Source organism: Equus caballus, chromosome 14 (assembly GCF_041296265.1).
Source record: "Equus caballus isolate H_3958 breed thoroughbred chromosome 14, TB-T2T, whole genome shotgun sequence".
NCBI lineage: Eukaryota > Metazoa > Chordata > Mammalia > Perissodactyla > Equidae > Equus > Equus caballus.
Window position 1 is genome coordinate 98,534,334 of NC_091697.1, and position 16,751 is coordinate 98,551,084.

At 38.1% G+C, this 16,751-nt stretch overlaps 1 protein-coding gene across 3 annotated transcripts in view; it reads left to right on the plus strand.

Moving 5' to 3' along the window:
• Positions 1–16,751, plus strand: part of HAPLN1 (hyaluronan and proteoglycan link protein 1) — a 77,074-nt gene that overhangs the window by 43,531 nt on the left and 16,792 nt on the right. For all 3 annotated transcript variants that reach the window (NM_001082504.1, XM_070232622.1, XM_070232621.1), the window contains exon 2: positions 178–303. In NM_001082504.1, the coding sequence (NP_001075973.1) occupies positions 204–303 (100 nt within the window). In that variant the 5' untranslated portion in view covers positions 178–203. The remainder of the gene's footprint in view (positions 1–177; positions 304–16,751) is intronic.

Here is a 16,751-nt window from a genome sequence, read left to right on the forward strand (position 1 = left end):
TTGTTCAAAGCTGCAGTCTTCAGCTCTCAAAGACAGCTACAGGAACTTTCTGAACAGATTGGGTTAAATATTTGTACAGACCCATTCTATGATGATAAGGCGGTAATAAGTTGTGCAGTGCAACACTCCAAAGGGTTCCAAATCTCACATGCCTCTTTGTATGCGATGCTCTTACAGTGAAGAAGATTCTCTGGGCTACAAAGATGAAGAGTCTACTTCTTCTGGTGCTGATTTCAATCTGCGGGGCTGATCACCGTTCAGACAACTACACTCTAGATCACGACAGAGTTATTCACATCCAAGGTAAGAAAGTCAAATTAATTTCAAGTTACTTAGAGTTGAGATGCTTGATTAGTGTTTCTTAATTTTCGTTCTGCTGCACTGACTTTTTCTTTTCCTTTCTGCTAATTGGTGAACAAGCTCCCTGGCTTCTGAATGCTATTGCATTACAGTAGAGTTAAGAATTGGGGACAATTAAAGTGGAATGGCTTAAGACTGTCCAACTGCAGGGAGTTGCTGCAATTGTTGAAGCCTTTTTAGTACAGTTGCTGTCTTCTAAGTAGAATGGAAGGCATAAAATCTGTTTAAATAAAAGGCAAAAGGGGGCAGAAATAGGAAGTAAAACTTACGATGTAAGGTCATTCTGTTAGAGTAATCACTGAGAAAAAACAACGTGAAAATGAAAGTCAGACAAGCTAAGGTTCAGAAAGAAAGTAACTTACCCTATTATAATCTCCTTCGGTAAAGCTTTAAGCCCCACGGACCAATATACTGCCCCTGCATCTATCTTTTCAGCTCAGCTAAATCCTAAGCCTGGGAGCTGTGGCGAGACTGGAGGCTGCAGTGCAATGCAGCTATTTCCTCAGTCCCAGCTTCAGCTGAGGGACATCCTGCATTAAGAAAGCTGAGAGACCTATGCAGTAAGAGAAAGATAGTTCTAAAGGAACTGTAGCTTCCCACTTTGCCCTTGTGTGCTGAGTAATTAAAATAAGAATTACAGAATTTAACCATTTAAAGATATGGTATTAATTTTAGATGACCTCAGTTTAGGGACCAGAGGCATTATAAGTTTGCTAAGAGACATAAAATATCAAGTTATATCTTCAAGGTCAAAAGTATAGTCTCAGAAAACTGCATTCACGGTTGGAAAGTATGACTTGTGAAGGTCAAATGATAGTGTAAGTCTGGCTAAAAGTATTTTCCTGTATGCATGACTACCCAAATAGAATTTTGAATTTGACAGCGTCCACCTATTTTAGACATGACTCTTTCAGTTCTCTTTGCTTCCAATAGCTTTATGTTTTTCACTCTTGGACTGTGAAAAGGAATTATATAATCATAAATTTTACTATGCAACTGCTGATTCAGCTGATTCTTTTAATATGGTAGAATCAGAGCTGTTTCCCAAAGACTATATTTACACGCAGAGATTTCTGATGAGGAATAACATCCTTTTAACGTCTAGTCACAGAATTCAATTCAGCCAAAATGGTAATAATATCTAGTTATTATTAACAATAGCAGTTTTAAATCTGATGTAAAATAACCTTAAGCTGTGGTTTCAAGTAACTATTAGAGAGATACCTATCTTATTAACTATGTACAAACCATTTAGTCTAAATTGCCCCTAAAACTGTAATACATTTTTACTCCTGGGGAGTTTAGAAGTCAGTCTCGAGTTTTCTCAGCAGGGAAAACTTCTGCTGCTCCGGCCTTTCCAGTTACATATATTCCGTTGAAATTTAGTGCAAAGAAATTTCTGACCCGAGGTATCAGAACTATCCAGATTGTTTGCATACACTCTCAAATTTTTTTAAATGCCTTGATAGTCCACTTCATTTTAATTGCAAATTCATATTCTTAGAAAGTTGCTCAGAGCTTTCAAGTAATAAAACGACAAGGCCTATATTTTGCTTGGGAAACTTAATACTGAAATGCAATTTGGGTCAGGAGTGTAATACTATGTCCACACTTTAGAATTCGTTTTCAAATTGCTCCAAATGCCTGTTCTTATTACTTTTTATCCAATAAAAAAGTTGTTTCCTTTATAACAGCATTCAGGTTGAACTTTCATGTTCTTCAGTCCTTCAGAGGAAGACTTCCCACTGGCCTGCCATGATTTCAGTTGTCTTCTACAGGCCAAAAATAAACCGTAAGGGAAAGTAGACAATCACTAAAGCAGAAAATATCATTACTTACTTGAAATACTGGATTATTTTCTTATATTTAAAACTTTTATTTATCAAACATGGCCCAGAGGGATAAGAATTTGATAAGAATTTTGCAGTCAGATGATTAAATTAGTAATCTAAATCTCAAATTCCTGAATTGTACTGATAAGCAGTATGAGCTTCTCTTAGTGATAGAAAATTGTTCAAAATTCACATTACTGCAAAAACACTTTTTCTATCTCCCATTTTTCATTAACTTTCTATTTTTATACTCTAAGCTCCCCAGGACTGAATGATATCAGCGGAATAATGCACATCGTCCTCAGATTCTCCTTTGCTGCCTTGATAAAAATGCTCAACACTTTGATGATACATTCTTGAGTCTCATGCATAAGAGTTACTTAATTATTTTTCTAAAGGCTTCCTCCAAATTTTGTTGTGGAAGCTTCTACAGAGATATAAGCACAAAAAAATTTAATTTGGCTTAAAAAAATTTTTTTTAAATCAAATTACCAGGAAAGGAAATGGCAAGTGTAGACCCTTGTGCAAAGCATTTCTAGTGAAAAGCATTTTTCTGATAATGAAAAAGGAAACTCTCCCGGCTTCCTATGTCGAAAGACACAGATTTAGATAAAATTGCACATGTACTAATTCATTCTCTTTAATTTTTTTATTGAATCCGTTTGGCTACACAAGAAAGCAAACTTCGCTTGTCCATGGAGTCTGCTAAGAATGTGCAATCAAGATATTAGCTTGTATATCATATACTGTCCTCAATGTGGGGGATAGCAATTTCCTCAAATCCTTCTACAGGAAGAGATGGCTGCTGTTAATACCATCTGTATAACATTCTAAACTAACGGATTATATTCCTTATTTCATAATGCGCCTTGTCAAACAGCTTCTAAATCCTTTGAAACTTGAGACCATTAGGAAGAATTTTATATGGAGTACCAAATCACACAACAGCACACTTTTTAAAATACTTAGATCAGGTTTAAAAACTCTTTGGGTAGACTTTGAATTACCAGTAGAATGTCAAAGATGATGAATATACTTTTTAAAATACAACTTTTAAGAAGACATTTACATAGACAGCAAAAAAATTTTCTGATCATTAACTAATGGAAAAAGCAAAACAGTTATAGTTGTATTGAATACATAACTGCTTGACCTTCTCTGGGTCAGAGATTCAATGCTTCCTGCCTCTGGAGTTCAAATGCAGGTCTTCTGATGACAAGTTCAAGAGCTTTTCCCCTAAAGCTACTTACTGACTTTAGACCTTGGACAATTTACTTAATCTTTTTAAGTCTCAGTTACCTCATCTATAAAATTGGGCATAATCACTGTTTATTCCATAGAGCTTTGTGAGAATTAAATTAGATAATATATAGAAAAGTGCCTATGGGGCTGGCCCAATGGCACAGCAGTTAAGTGCACACATTCTGCTTCGGCGGCTCAGTGTTCACCGGTTTGGATCCCGGGTGTGGACATGGCATTGCTTGGCAAGCCATGCTGTGGTAGGCATCCTGCATCTAAAGTAGAGGAAGATGGGCGAGGATGTTAGCTCAGGACCAGTCTTCCTCAGCAAAAAGAGGAGGATTGGCGGCAGATGTTAGCTCAGGGCTCATCTTCCTCAAAAAAGTAAGACAGAAAGAAAAGTGCCTAGTACCAAGCCTGGCACACACTAAGCTCCTAATAGATGCTAGTTGTCATTGTCATGTTAATTACTGCCTCACTGTCATGGAAAACTGATTTTTAAACAGAAAAGGGAGCACAAATACTGATGGAAAAAGCTCATACTTTACAAATTGATTTGTTGACAGAACCATATCATTACCTTAGTTCTAATGAAGTAAACATTGGATAAGTTGAATTCTTTTCCCTCTTTAATTTCACAGTTTAAAATTTCCCAATAGGGGCCGGCCCCGTGGCCTAGTGGTTAAGTCTGCCCGCTGTGCTTCGGCAGCCCGCAGTTTGGCCAGTTCGGATCCCGGGTGTGGACATGGTACAGCTCATCAGGCCATGCTGAGGTGATGTCCCACATAGCACAACCAGAGGCACTCACAGCTAGAATATACAGCTATGTGCTGGGGGGCTTTGGGAAAAAGAAGAAGGAGAAGGAAAAAAAAAAAAGATTGACAAGAGGTGTTAGCTCCAGTGCCAATTTAAAAAGGAAAAAAATTTCTCCAATAGTATTAAATATTATCTGGTCACTTTTACTTCCCTTGGAGAAACAAGTTTCCCAAACTTTAGTAATATTTTCCTTAATATACTTACTAGATGAACACAGATAAGCTACTTTTAATTTTTTAAAAGAATAGTAAGAGGAAATCTCAGAAAACTGTTCCCTTCCGTTTAATAAGTAAAAGTTATTGTCACTTTTCTCAAAAGATAAAACAATTAGATTTTTCTGAAGAAAGAATTGTCAAAAGTTCATCTCTATGGGTAGAAAAAATAATGTGGATCCAGAACCCCTGGTGAAAGTGGACACTGCCCACTCAGTGTGGTTGGTTCCTCCTTCCTGCATGCGTCTCTAACCCCTCTGCCCCAGAGTGGCATGTGTTACTTCTTGCTATCATGCCTCCCCTTCCTCATCAGACTGTCAGCTTTGTCACACCGCAGCTATAGAGCAGTACCTGGCACATAGTAGGTGCTTAATATATGTTTGTTGAATAAATGAATGAGTGTAATAAGACGCTTCCGAATTACCACTATCCTAATGAGCCTTTCTTAATTTCTGCGGCATCCTTAGCATTTAGCGATACATGACACATTGTGTGGGCTTAGGGAACCTGAACTAGATGACTGCTTTGATTCTGTAAAGCCAGCGTGAGCTGAAGCATAGTTTATAGAATTTAAGAATGTAAAAGGGCTGTAGTCTGGATCATCTAGATCAATATCCCATTGTACAAATGAGAAAATCAAGGCCCGGAGCTTCTATGTTACTTGTCTCAGGTTGCATGGCTGATGAGGAACAGTTTCTTTTGGCTAATCCCCTGGTCTTCTTCAAATCTGAGTTCATGTCTCACCTTCTTTATGAGCTCACCTTGAGTACTGCTCTCTGTCCCTCCTCGGGCACCACAGTCTCTCTCAGATCTTCTTTTCCGTTTCTCTGTAGCGCTGGCTATCTACTTTACCTATTTTTATGTAATGTTTGTGTCCATCTCTGCCAGAAGAGCAGGGATCTCTGTCTTCCTGATGTACCCCAGTCACATAAACCAGTACCTGGCACATGGTAGGTGATCCATAATGCTTGTTGAATAAATCCAGGACGAAAATTCAGATACTTTTACTAATAAAGTCCTAGTTGGTCTTTCCAAATCTCAGGGTAATCTTTTCAGTTCATGAAACGACAGGCAGTTCACGAAATAAGGAAGAGAATTATGACTTTGGGTAACAAATTTTGTTTCTTCGTATGCATGGCTTCCATGCTATCTGCAGCATCTTACTCTTAGCAAGAGTCCACCAGAGGCAGGTGGCCGCATTCCTCCTAATGGGTGCATGCAGCTTTGAAGAGGATTCCATTTACCTTTGGTCACTGCAGTGCTATCCTGTTCCTTATGTAATATCTGCAGAGTCGGGATCTGGTGGTGCAGAGTGGATCCAAAGCAGTGGAGTGAATTTAATAATGTATGATCACAAACCATCTACAGAGCCAGAGTTTAATCAGGCAACTAGATAAGTGTTACTCCAACGTTAATTCCCTCTCTTCCGCCTAAAACTCACTTGGACTCTGTGAGTCTGTTGTGAAAAGTTAAATTAATTCATTTTTTTCTTTTTGAGACAGAGTATGCTATTTGTAGGCAAAAATATCAAGTATATTTTCCAAATTGCATTTAGATAAACATATATACTTTAATAATTCTATCTAGAAATTATAGTTATAAAATACCAGAGAATTTCATCATGAAATTGTGAAAATTAGCAATATCACGAGTATTAGATGACCAATTCTAAAATCTAGAATTAGTTTAATATAGGATGTGAAACCAAATATGGTAAGAACCGACTACATTAAACACAGGCTTATTATTTGATCAAACTAAGAGTATCACCATATGAATATAATAGATGAGCCCAAAAGAGAAGAAGGAAAATGTATATGTAGGCATATACATACATATGCAAAAATGCTCCTATCCTGCACACATACAGATATATACTTATTCAGGTTGCTATAACAGAATACCACAGACTGGGTGACATAAACAACAGAAATTAATTTCTCACAATTCTGCAGGCTGGGAAGTCCAAGATCATGATGCTGGCAGATTCAGTGTCTGGTGACAGCTGGCTTCCCAATTCATAGATGGCTGTTTTTTCTCTGTGTCCTCACAAGGCGGAAGAGGGCAAGGGACCTCTCCTGGGTCTCTTTTATAAGGGTACTACTTCCATTCATGAGGTTCCATCCCCATGACCTAATCACCTCCCAAAGGCCCCACCTCCAAGTATTATCACACTGGGGATCAAGTTTCAACATATGAAATTGCGGGGGGACGTAGACATTCAGTCTATAGCAAGCACCCACTATAAACAGGATTGGGGATAGAATGATCAACAAAACACATGGTCTTTGTCTTCATCAGCTTTATAGTCTAGCAAGAGACAGATGTTATTACAGATCTAGAGCCATTGACTATGATAACGGCCACGTAGGAAAATTGTGGAATGCTACAGAGAGAAGATAGCATTATGTGTTACTACTTTTATTCAAACAAGAAAAGTAGTTTCTTTAAATTATAGGTATAAGTCAAAATACGGCAATATGTTTCTTTGACTATATAGTTGCTACACTAGATGCACAAACTCATATAGTTATACATATATACACACGTACACGATGGTTATAAGTAGAGAGCAAGGAATGAAATGATTATAGATTGATATACAATTTCTATCAATCCCTTAATCTATATTTAGAAATATACGTTTCCCTACCAACTTTGCATCTGCTAGCCCATGTCCTAGTCTTCTGTGCATTTGTGTGTCCTTTTGAGAAAATTTACTCATTCAGGCATTTGTTGAACATTTGCCTCCTTCATGCAAAACACTGAGTTATTCTCTGTGGAAGGACAGAGATCTCCTCAGTGAGCTTAATGACAATATTATCACGGCAACAAAGGTGACAAGAAAGAATAAAAGAAGTGTTAAATAGGGTGGAAACATGGAAAAAAGAATTAGTTACCAAACAAAAAGATCTTAGCATTTAGAACTTTGTATTTATACTCACTAAAGTTTTTATCACTTATCAGATTTAAATGCATAAAATTAAGAATATTGCTATAGTTGTTATTGAATAACCTAGAATGCTGAATTCAGCATTCTAGGTTATTCTATAAAGAATCTGTTAAAAGAACAAATTTTGGGAAGTTTCCAGGGATAAAAACCTATATTTAATCATCTTTTCAGGTAGCAACAAATTCACACTAGCAGCCATTGCTTTCTCTGTTCAGTCCTGGGTGCTGAAATTGGCAAATTATGCCGGAAGCCAATGATTCTTTGGAAACCTTCCCGAATACCCAGAAAAATCCATTAAACATAGAAGCCTGTCCCTTTGGTTGCAACTTTGCAAGAATCAATGTTGACTCAGCTAATGCACGGACCTATAGCGTAATGGCTTAATGTTAACGTAGTGATACCATGTTTCTCTGACTTTACCAGATATCAAGAAAGAATAGATTTAGTTTTCCTTATTGCTTTAGCTCTTTATTTTAAATGCACGGTGGAAAATTACTGTTTTAGGAGATTCTTTTGGAATACAAAAATCTACCAAAACGAGTTAAAATTTTCCATTAAGAAGTCATCACAGTAACAATATCCAGGGGCAAAAAAGAAATCTTTGTTATAGAAATATTTTTATTTCAAAATGAAGACATTGAAAGCATAAGAAATCTCAAAGTTTTATAAAATTACTTCAGAAACATTTGCATATTTTGTATTGCCACAGCGTGGTAGCACTAAACAGGTGTGTCCTCAAAAATGGTTATTGACTAGTCAGTAGCCATTTTAATGTTGAAATAGTATACAAATAGTAGCCGTTTTAATGTTGTTTCAATTAAACACGTTGGTTTCTTGACTTCAGTGCTCACTCAGTGACTAATTACCACTTGGGTAAACCCTGAGTAGTCTATTTTTACGTGCTCAAGGATTATGCTGTGAAGTGTATTGAAAAGCACAAGTTAAACAAGAATTCTCCCTACTTTTCCCAAACACTATCCACTCAAAAGGGGCAAGGACATTGAGGATAAAAACACAGAAGGGCCATAGTCCATCACATATAAAATTAACAAAGTATGTTAGAACAGGCAGCATTTACTACAGTCAGTTGTGTAGCTGAGGAGAAGAAAGTAGAAAAAAAAGAGAGTCCTATCTTGTGTTTGAAGAGTGATTTAAGTTTAAAATAAAAACATTATTGAAAACATTCCTTGAAGTGAGGAGATTTCCACTTCTAGATGATTCTATTTGTCATGGTGCTTGCTTTGCCTCCTTGCTATGCCTTGTTCCTGGAAAGCAGTGGAAATGACGTTTGTTTATTTGGCTCAGAGTTACTGAATGGTAGTGAAAGCATGGGTGAAAGGAAAGACATGGAAGTCAAAGAGAGGTAGGTTTCCTTGTAAATTACAATATACATTACATAAATTTCTTATTTTCTTAGTTATATGACTACGTTGTTTCACCATGGATTTATGATTATCTGTGACGAATAATGTTGCTGGTAGAAAATAATGAACACTTTCACACAAGTGTTTTTCCTGTTCTTTGTTTTTTTTAACAATAGAGAAATAAATTTTAAAGTTTTCTTCCCTAGTATAATGTGAGTTATGAACAATTCTTACTTTCACTTGAAATGTGTCATAAATTATGCTGACGGGTTTTAAATCTCCAAAATCTGCCTGTGATTATTTTCATACGCTTACTTTGCTTTCTTTTATCAAACAATCATTAACAAAGGATCTTAATTAGCTTAAATCCTGAAACGCTGATTAGATGGTTACTACAGCATTGAGATGTTTCCAGGTAAACAGAATACCTTATTTTAAAAGATGAGTAAAGTAATAGTTGCTTATAGACTGCCCACAATACACTAAAATCAAAGTGTGCTGCAAACCAAGCTTCATCAACTTCAGCCTCTTATAACTATTTGTTTGGCCTGTATGCGTAATTGAATAAATAAAACGGAACATCTAAACAATAAATAGGGAAGAGTTTTTAAGGGAAAATGTGTTGTGAGAGAGCCCCCAGGCAGCCTCGAGATCAATCCAAGTGGAGGGGAGCATGAGGGGCTCTCTAAGCTGAGATCAGAAGAGTGAGCGGGAGCCAGTCACATCTAGAACCAGGGACAGAGCATTCCAGGTAGAAAGAGTGGGAAAGGCAAACTCTCTGCGATGGGAATAAACATGGTGTTTTCAAACTGGAGGGAAGCTGAAGGCACTGCAGCCTGGCAGGGGGGGATGTGGCTGAAGATGAGATTAGAAGAGGAGGCAGTAGTGAGACCATAGTATTTTATATTTGGTTCAGAGTACAGAGTTCAGATTTTATTCTAAAAACACTTGAAAATAGTAAAAAGGTTTTGAGTAAGGGGGTGAGGTGATATGATTTACATGTCAAAAGACCACATGAATAGTGGATTCCGGTGGGCCAAGAGTGAAGAGGAGGAGACCTTGAGATGAGAAATCATGAAGGGGGTCCAGAATGGTAGCTGTGGAGATGAATTAAGATGAACCCAGTTGAAAAAAAAAAAAAAAAATGGAGGTAGCGCTGGCAGCACTTGCTGATAGATTGGATGTCAAGTTTAAGGGGAAGGACACATCAAACACACCTCCTCAATCTGGGCTTGGACAAATGGATGGATGATGGAGGCACAAACTAAACTGAGGAAGATTGGGAGGACAGGTTTGGGCAGGGGAGGAGGGACTCCAGTCGTCTATTTGGCAGCTGATACAGGACCAGCAGGTAGTTGGATTTACTAGCTTGGTGCTCAGGAAAAAGTACACTGCTAGAAGGTTTTGGACCACCAGCACATAAGTACATAAGCACATAAGCATCAGCACATAAACATCAGCACGTATTTATAGCCATGGGATTAGACGAGATTGCCTGGGGAAGGAGGAAGTGCAGATGGAGGTGAGGAGATGCCCTGGGCTGAGCTCTGGAGACCCTCAGCCCCAACAGGTGGGTGAAGGAGGATGCAGAGGTGACATATTTGCTTCCCAGAGTCTGAATCCTGATCACTGATGTGTGGTAATTTTTTTTCTTGTATAACATTTTAAAAAATCTAGGGTCGGCCTTGTGGTGTAGTGGTTAAGTTTGGTGAGCTCTGCTTCAGTGGCCCAGGTTCACAGCTTCAAATCCTGGCCACAGACCTAGCACCACTCATCAAACCACCCTTTGGTGGCATCCCACATAAATAGAGGAAGATTGGCACAGATGTTGGTTCAGCAACAATCTTCCTCAAGTAAAAAGAGGAAGATTGGCAACAGATGTTAGCTCAGGGCCAATCTTCCTCAGAAAAATTAAAAATTTTTTAAAAATTTGCATTTCTAGCATTTGTTGAAAAATCCACATACCTGCTGTTTTTCAGCCTGCATTCCAATTGGACAACATCTGTGAGAACCAGTACCTGCTCCCCCACTCAACTTAATACTTGACCCATTATAGGCTATCAGTTCACGATTGTTTATTAAGAATCAAAACTTCCCTTTTGCCTCCAGGATTGACTCTGTAATGGTATTATCTTGATGTCTTTCATACTAAGTGAAGACATTAACCATATCAGTTTAGAAAACTAACAGTGTCCTTTCTGCAAATTACGGATCACTTGACCTTACATTTCACCACAAAGTGGAAGTGGTCTGAGCAGAGACAAGTAGATTTGAGTTCTACCCCTTTACCACATAAAGACACATTTCCAATAATAAAGGAGTGTGTGGTTAATTACAGCTTAATGAAGAAGAATGACTCATGCTAACGTTTCAGTTTCCCCATACCCTTTGAAAGAAGCCTGTATTACAGTTAAAATCCTGGAAAGTGTGTTTATATTAAGAATGTCGTTAACCATATTAGTGAAGTGTTCAAGTTGGATTTTCCATTTTATTTTTCTGTAATGTATTCCTTAATTTCTCTGTAACTGTGATAACCCAACTTATTTTTTCGAAGTCTAAAATCGTAGGCATTAAATGCTAATTTTTATCCATAAATCTTGGATAACATGAATCTATTTAAATTCTGAAAATTATTAGCTAAAGCAGACAAATCTGAGTTGGCAAAGATAATAAAATGATCTCTAGTTCTGGAACCAGTTATATTGGACTTACCAACAGCAATAATATTAATTTAAACCCGCAATATGTGATGCACAGTAGAAAATGCATTACCTGGGTTGTCTCATTTAGTCCTCACCACAACACTGCATAAAGGTGGTTACCCACCCCTGAAGCTGAAAGAGGTCAGTAGCTGGCCCCCCGTCATGTTGTTAAGTGATAAAGCTGAGATGCAAACTCAGGCAGGCCAATTCTTGTGCTTCGAAGCCACACAGGAACCATACAGCCTCTGTCTAAGCCTTTTCTTGGAACATTTGGAGTGAAGCAGTGGGTAAAAGTGGCTCCCATTTTATTCCGTTCAGTGGATATAACTGTGTTCCAGAAGAAATCAAATCACTATGAAAAACAGTTTGGCCATGGGCCTTGGAGAAACTTCTCCCACAGGCCATTGTGGTGATTCTTGAGAGGAGTTAGAGGAGCAAGTTGGAGACGGCAGCTGTCGATAAACACATTGCAAAATGAAGACGCTCTGGAGCCCCCAAGGAAATTGAGGAGGAGCAGGAAGAAGGGGATTATATAGATGCAGACAGTTGTTTTTTTAACAAAGCTTCAAGGTGGTGGTCCTGAAATGCACTCCTGTCTTAAGAACCACTAGTTTAGGGGAAGCATCAAAAGTTGATGAGATGTGAATTTCCCAAGAACCAATACTTTCTAGGAAGTGTCTTCTGAAAGAGCCCAGGAAAGAAGACAGTGTAGAAGGTAGAAGCTGGTTAGCACACCTGGCACTCTGGCCACTCAGTAAATGTTTTTTAGTAAAGGCCAACATTTACGGGCACTCGAGGTATGTCAGGCACAAGGCTAAGTTCTCAACGCATTGCCTCATTTAAGCTTCAGAAGAATCCTGGGAAGAAGGTAGCTGAACTCCACTTTATTGGTGAGGAATCTGAGGCACAGAAAGGTTAAGTGACACAATGTAAGAGGCATAGTCCGTATACTTAACCAGTAAACTCTAACTGCTGAGAAAATCCATGAAATAATAATGAATGTGCAAGACAATAGCCCATAAAGAACTTGGTAGCAGAACGGAGCTAAATATCTTCATCACATTTTACTTCTTCTTGGTTGAAAATGATGAAGAGAAGAGATAATTTTTTCAGGATATTAACATAGTTTCAGGCTTACATCTCAGAACAGAGATTTTTAAACAGTATTCACTGGATCCCATATACCTCTTGATGCTCATTTCAAGCAGAGAAGGTCAGTTTTTATCAGATTTATATGGCAAAGATTTGTCTAAGATATCCTTTGGGCAGAAAAAGTTCCACTGTCTCTGAAAAAACATTTTTTTTTAAGTATTGCCATAGATCAACCTCCAGGCTCCAAACCAATGATAGCATTTATCCTTACTTTTTGCTATGAAACTTGAATATAACAACAATATGGTACACGTTCATGATCAACAGCACCCAAAACAATACTGTATTTTGGTGTTGGGCAGTTTCCCATTACAGAATCGATTTAGCTCTAAGGCAAAGGAAGGAAGAATGATATGGTCAATACCACACCTCACATCACATATGTAGATCTTGACAGAAAGGACACATGCCATTTAAGAAAACTGTGAAAACACAATTCCAGGTAATTTGGTTCAGCTGTAGATTGATAGGAATGAGTAGGGCACAAAGACCCTACAGTAGTTAGAGAGATATAGGACCTGGCGAGGGGACTGGGGGGCGGTATTGACAGGAGTGTGTTCTTGAAGCCTGTGGGACCAAAAGGCAGAGTCCCAGGTGGTGAGAAACAGCAGCGATCACTTCACAGCAAACAGCAGTCTTCACTTACGGTATTTTCACCTTTGGGCTTTTCCTTTATAGTCAGAACTAGACAAAAATCAGTACTGTTGTCAACGGTATCTTAAGGGAATAGGGAAAATGTGCTAAAGCCTTCGTCTTTGAAGACATGTTTAAAGATAACATTTTTATTAACAGAGCCATAGGTCTTCTACAAAAATGTCATCTTGCAGTTACGGCAATATATCATAGTCGTGGCTACCAGCTTCTTGTGTATCTTTCCAGAGGTACTTTAGGCAAAATTTTTGTTTATTTGTCAATTAAATCCCCTCAACTATTTTGTTTAATTTCATACCACTTTTATTTAGTGCATGCATAGGTGATACATTCACATGGTTCAAAATTTTATAAATATGGATGTATACGCCATGAAAATCCCCCAAGATTCCTCCAGCTAGACATCCACCTCACCTTCCCACAGGCTTCCAAGGTTATTAGTTTCTTGTGAATCCTTTCAGAATAATTTATGCAAATAATATTTCTTTTGAATTTACACAGATGGTAAGAAACCCACATTCTCTGAGGTGTCTTCAGGTCAGAGTTTGAACTCCAGATGAAAACAAAGATAGGCTAGAGACAAATCCAAGAAGATTTCAAACTCAAATCATTCCGTAGTTGAGGGCCCGGGGCAAGGATGAGATCCTCGTCAAAGCTTCTCTCCTGCCCTCTTCAGGTCAGCCCTTCCTAAGGCGCCAAGGGCTAGTGGAGAGGCTCAGAGTCCTCTGCATTCAGGAATAGCTGGGAAGGAAACTAAAGCTCTGTCTCTGACAAATTAAAAGCAATCAGCCCTCTGAAAGGACGGAAAAGGCAGGATGGGGGTGGTGGCCACAGGGACAGAGGAGAGGGCCCTTGTAAAAGTTTCTGAGGCAGAGCTCACTAGACACATTGGAATCATGACCAAATGATGAGAGATTCTGACTCCTGGTGAGCAACTCCAGGAAAAATTAGGTTCATTCCAATCTGAAGGAAACAAAATAATTATAAACTGTCAAAGGCTAATGAGTTAGATATGCCTTAATTTTTTCCTAAATTATGTGTCCTACCCAAATGTAATGAACAAGGTACCATGAGAGACAAATGTCTAAATTATGTATTCTGCTCAAATATTGTGTCTTAATACATATATTTAATTGTGATTATAAAGTGTTTCCATTCTAGATCTACACTATGGTAAAAGAGAATTCAGATATCATGTCTACTGCCATAGATCAGCACAGGCTCTAGGCATCATAATCCTTTTCAGCCACACTTATCACTTGCCAGGCACCATGATGATGCTGGAGGAACAATGTAAATGAGGCAGGGACTAGGGAAACAGAGTCATTGTCTCAACAGACAATGGTAAGAACAGCAACAAGGATACCAATCCATCCTGGTTGCTCATCCTCAGGCAGGTTTGGCTACCCTGGGGAAAGTAACAGCTTCTAAAGAGTTAGTCTTATACACCCAGACCCACCAAAGTGATAACGAATGTTGTGAAAATAAGGAACCATTTGTAAAACCTTGTGCAGTTTTTTCAAGTGATTCATTGTGGACCTGACGATTGAGTCTCTGCCCGCCAGTTTGGAATGTTAGGGAGGAATTCGCTGTCTCTTTGCAGAGATGAAAATGTTTTAGAAATAGATAGTGGTAGTGGTTGCACAACACTGTGAAGGTAATTAATGCCATTGAATTGTACACCTAATGGTTAAAATGGCAAATTTTACATTATGTGTATTTCACCACAATAAAAAATTCAAACGATGGTGGTAGAGTTTTTTCTTGGGAGAAGAGTATTTTTAACGTCCTTGTTTAGCATCTTATTTAGTCATCTCAAATATATTCCCCAGTTTTGTTTTGTTTTACAGTTTATTGGACTAGAAAAATCCAAAAGTCTGGAAGCTGCTTTATCTATCCAGCGGTGAGAAACTAACCAACACCAAAAACTAACCAATTGGTTATTTTGCACAATGCCTAATTCATTTTAAAGAGACAGACTTTGATCTGTAGCACCTTCTTTTTTCTGTCATGTGTATTTCTTTGGCAATGAACTGCCAAAAAAAATGATTACACTTTTAATAGAACTAAGAACAATAGGTAATAGTCCAATACCATATTTCTAAATTGTTTTTCTGCAATTAATTGTTTTTATCCTATTGTTGAGAAGACTTCATCTAAATTACATGGCAATACAAAGAGCAGTTGTTCGGTCATGCCATTGCTTTCATGATTTGGTGAAATAGAACAATGTCGTCTGGATTTCACAGCAGAATTTGTAAAATAATAATGAGGCCCTGCTGTTTCCCCTGGAGAAAACTGTGGTCTTTGAAGGGCATCACATCTTTTCAAGTCACTGTCATTGACACTCACTAACAGGAACATGAAATTTCTGCAACTTACAAATTGGACTTCTAAAAAATTCAGTCCCCTTGCAAGTGAGCACATGTATGTGGCCTAGTTTTATTTATCTGTTTATATTTTTTTAATAAAGGAAAACAAGCAATACTCATTCTGATGATCAAAGTTTATTTTTGTCTTTTGCATTTTATTTGCCTTGCAATTGCCCTGTTGATCAAACAGTTTTGATTTAAACGTTAATTTTGAACCGATTCACGTTTTTGCATCTAATGATCAGATTCAAGACACTGTAGGCAAGATAGCACAAAGTTTGTCATCGGCACTCTCTGTTCTCTTTACTGCTCTTTCCCTGTCCTCTCTCCTCTTCAGCTTAGTGTGTTTCATGGCTGATCCTCATCATGACAACCCACCAGAGTGAGCCTGATAAGATCTTAAGCTCAGTGTTCTCCTGAAGTAGACCTGCCAGTCAAACACCCAGGGCTCCTGACTCGCTTGCCAGTGCTCATTACCACATCTTACCTGTTCTGCAACAGGCTACTCCCGCCAGCAATGCTCAGTGATCTGTGATCTGCAGTGTTGAGCTTCTAAAACAAGCAAACTAACAAAAAACGTTGTTTTCAAGGCCATGTTGGGGATTTAGGTTAGTGAACATTAATGGTCCTCAGTCACTCAATGTGTTACACGTTACATATCTTTCTTAAGGTTCTTTGAATTTCAGCCAGGCACTTCTGGCATCCATCACTTCAACACTCCAGCCCCCACCAAAAGAAATAAGAATGGTAGAATTTTATACATTTTGGCAGGCTAGTTAGAAAAATTTTTTTGCAGGAAGCCAGTGGATTTTTGGTGTCTGCTCAATTCTTAATATTATACCACATAAGTCATCATCTACTCACAATACTGGAGTATAAGGAAATGGTACCTAAAACAATCAGAGGTCTATGCTTCTAAAATACTAAGAGACAATTTACAGTTAACCACAGAAAAAAATTAGAAGTCTCAGTCCCTTGTACAAGAGATTTGATCTTTGCTTTAACTCTTTAATTTATAAAACACTCAGACCTAGTATTTATTCTGGAACACCTTATGATTATGCTAAACCACACAATAATTTCCAAGTCTCCTATATA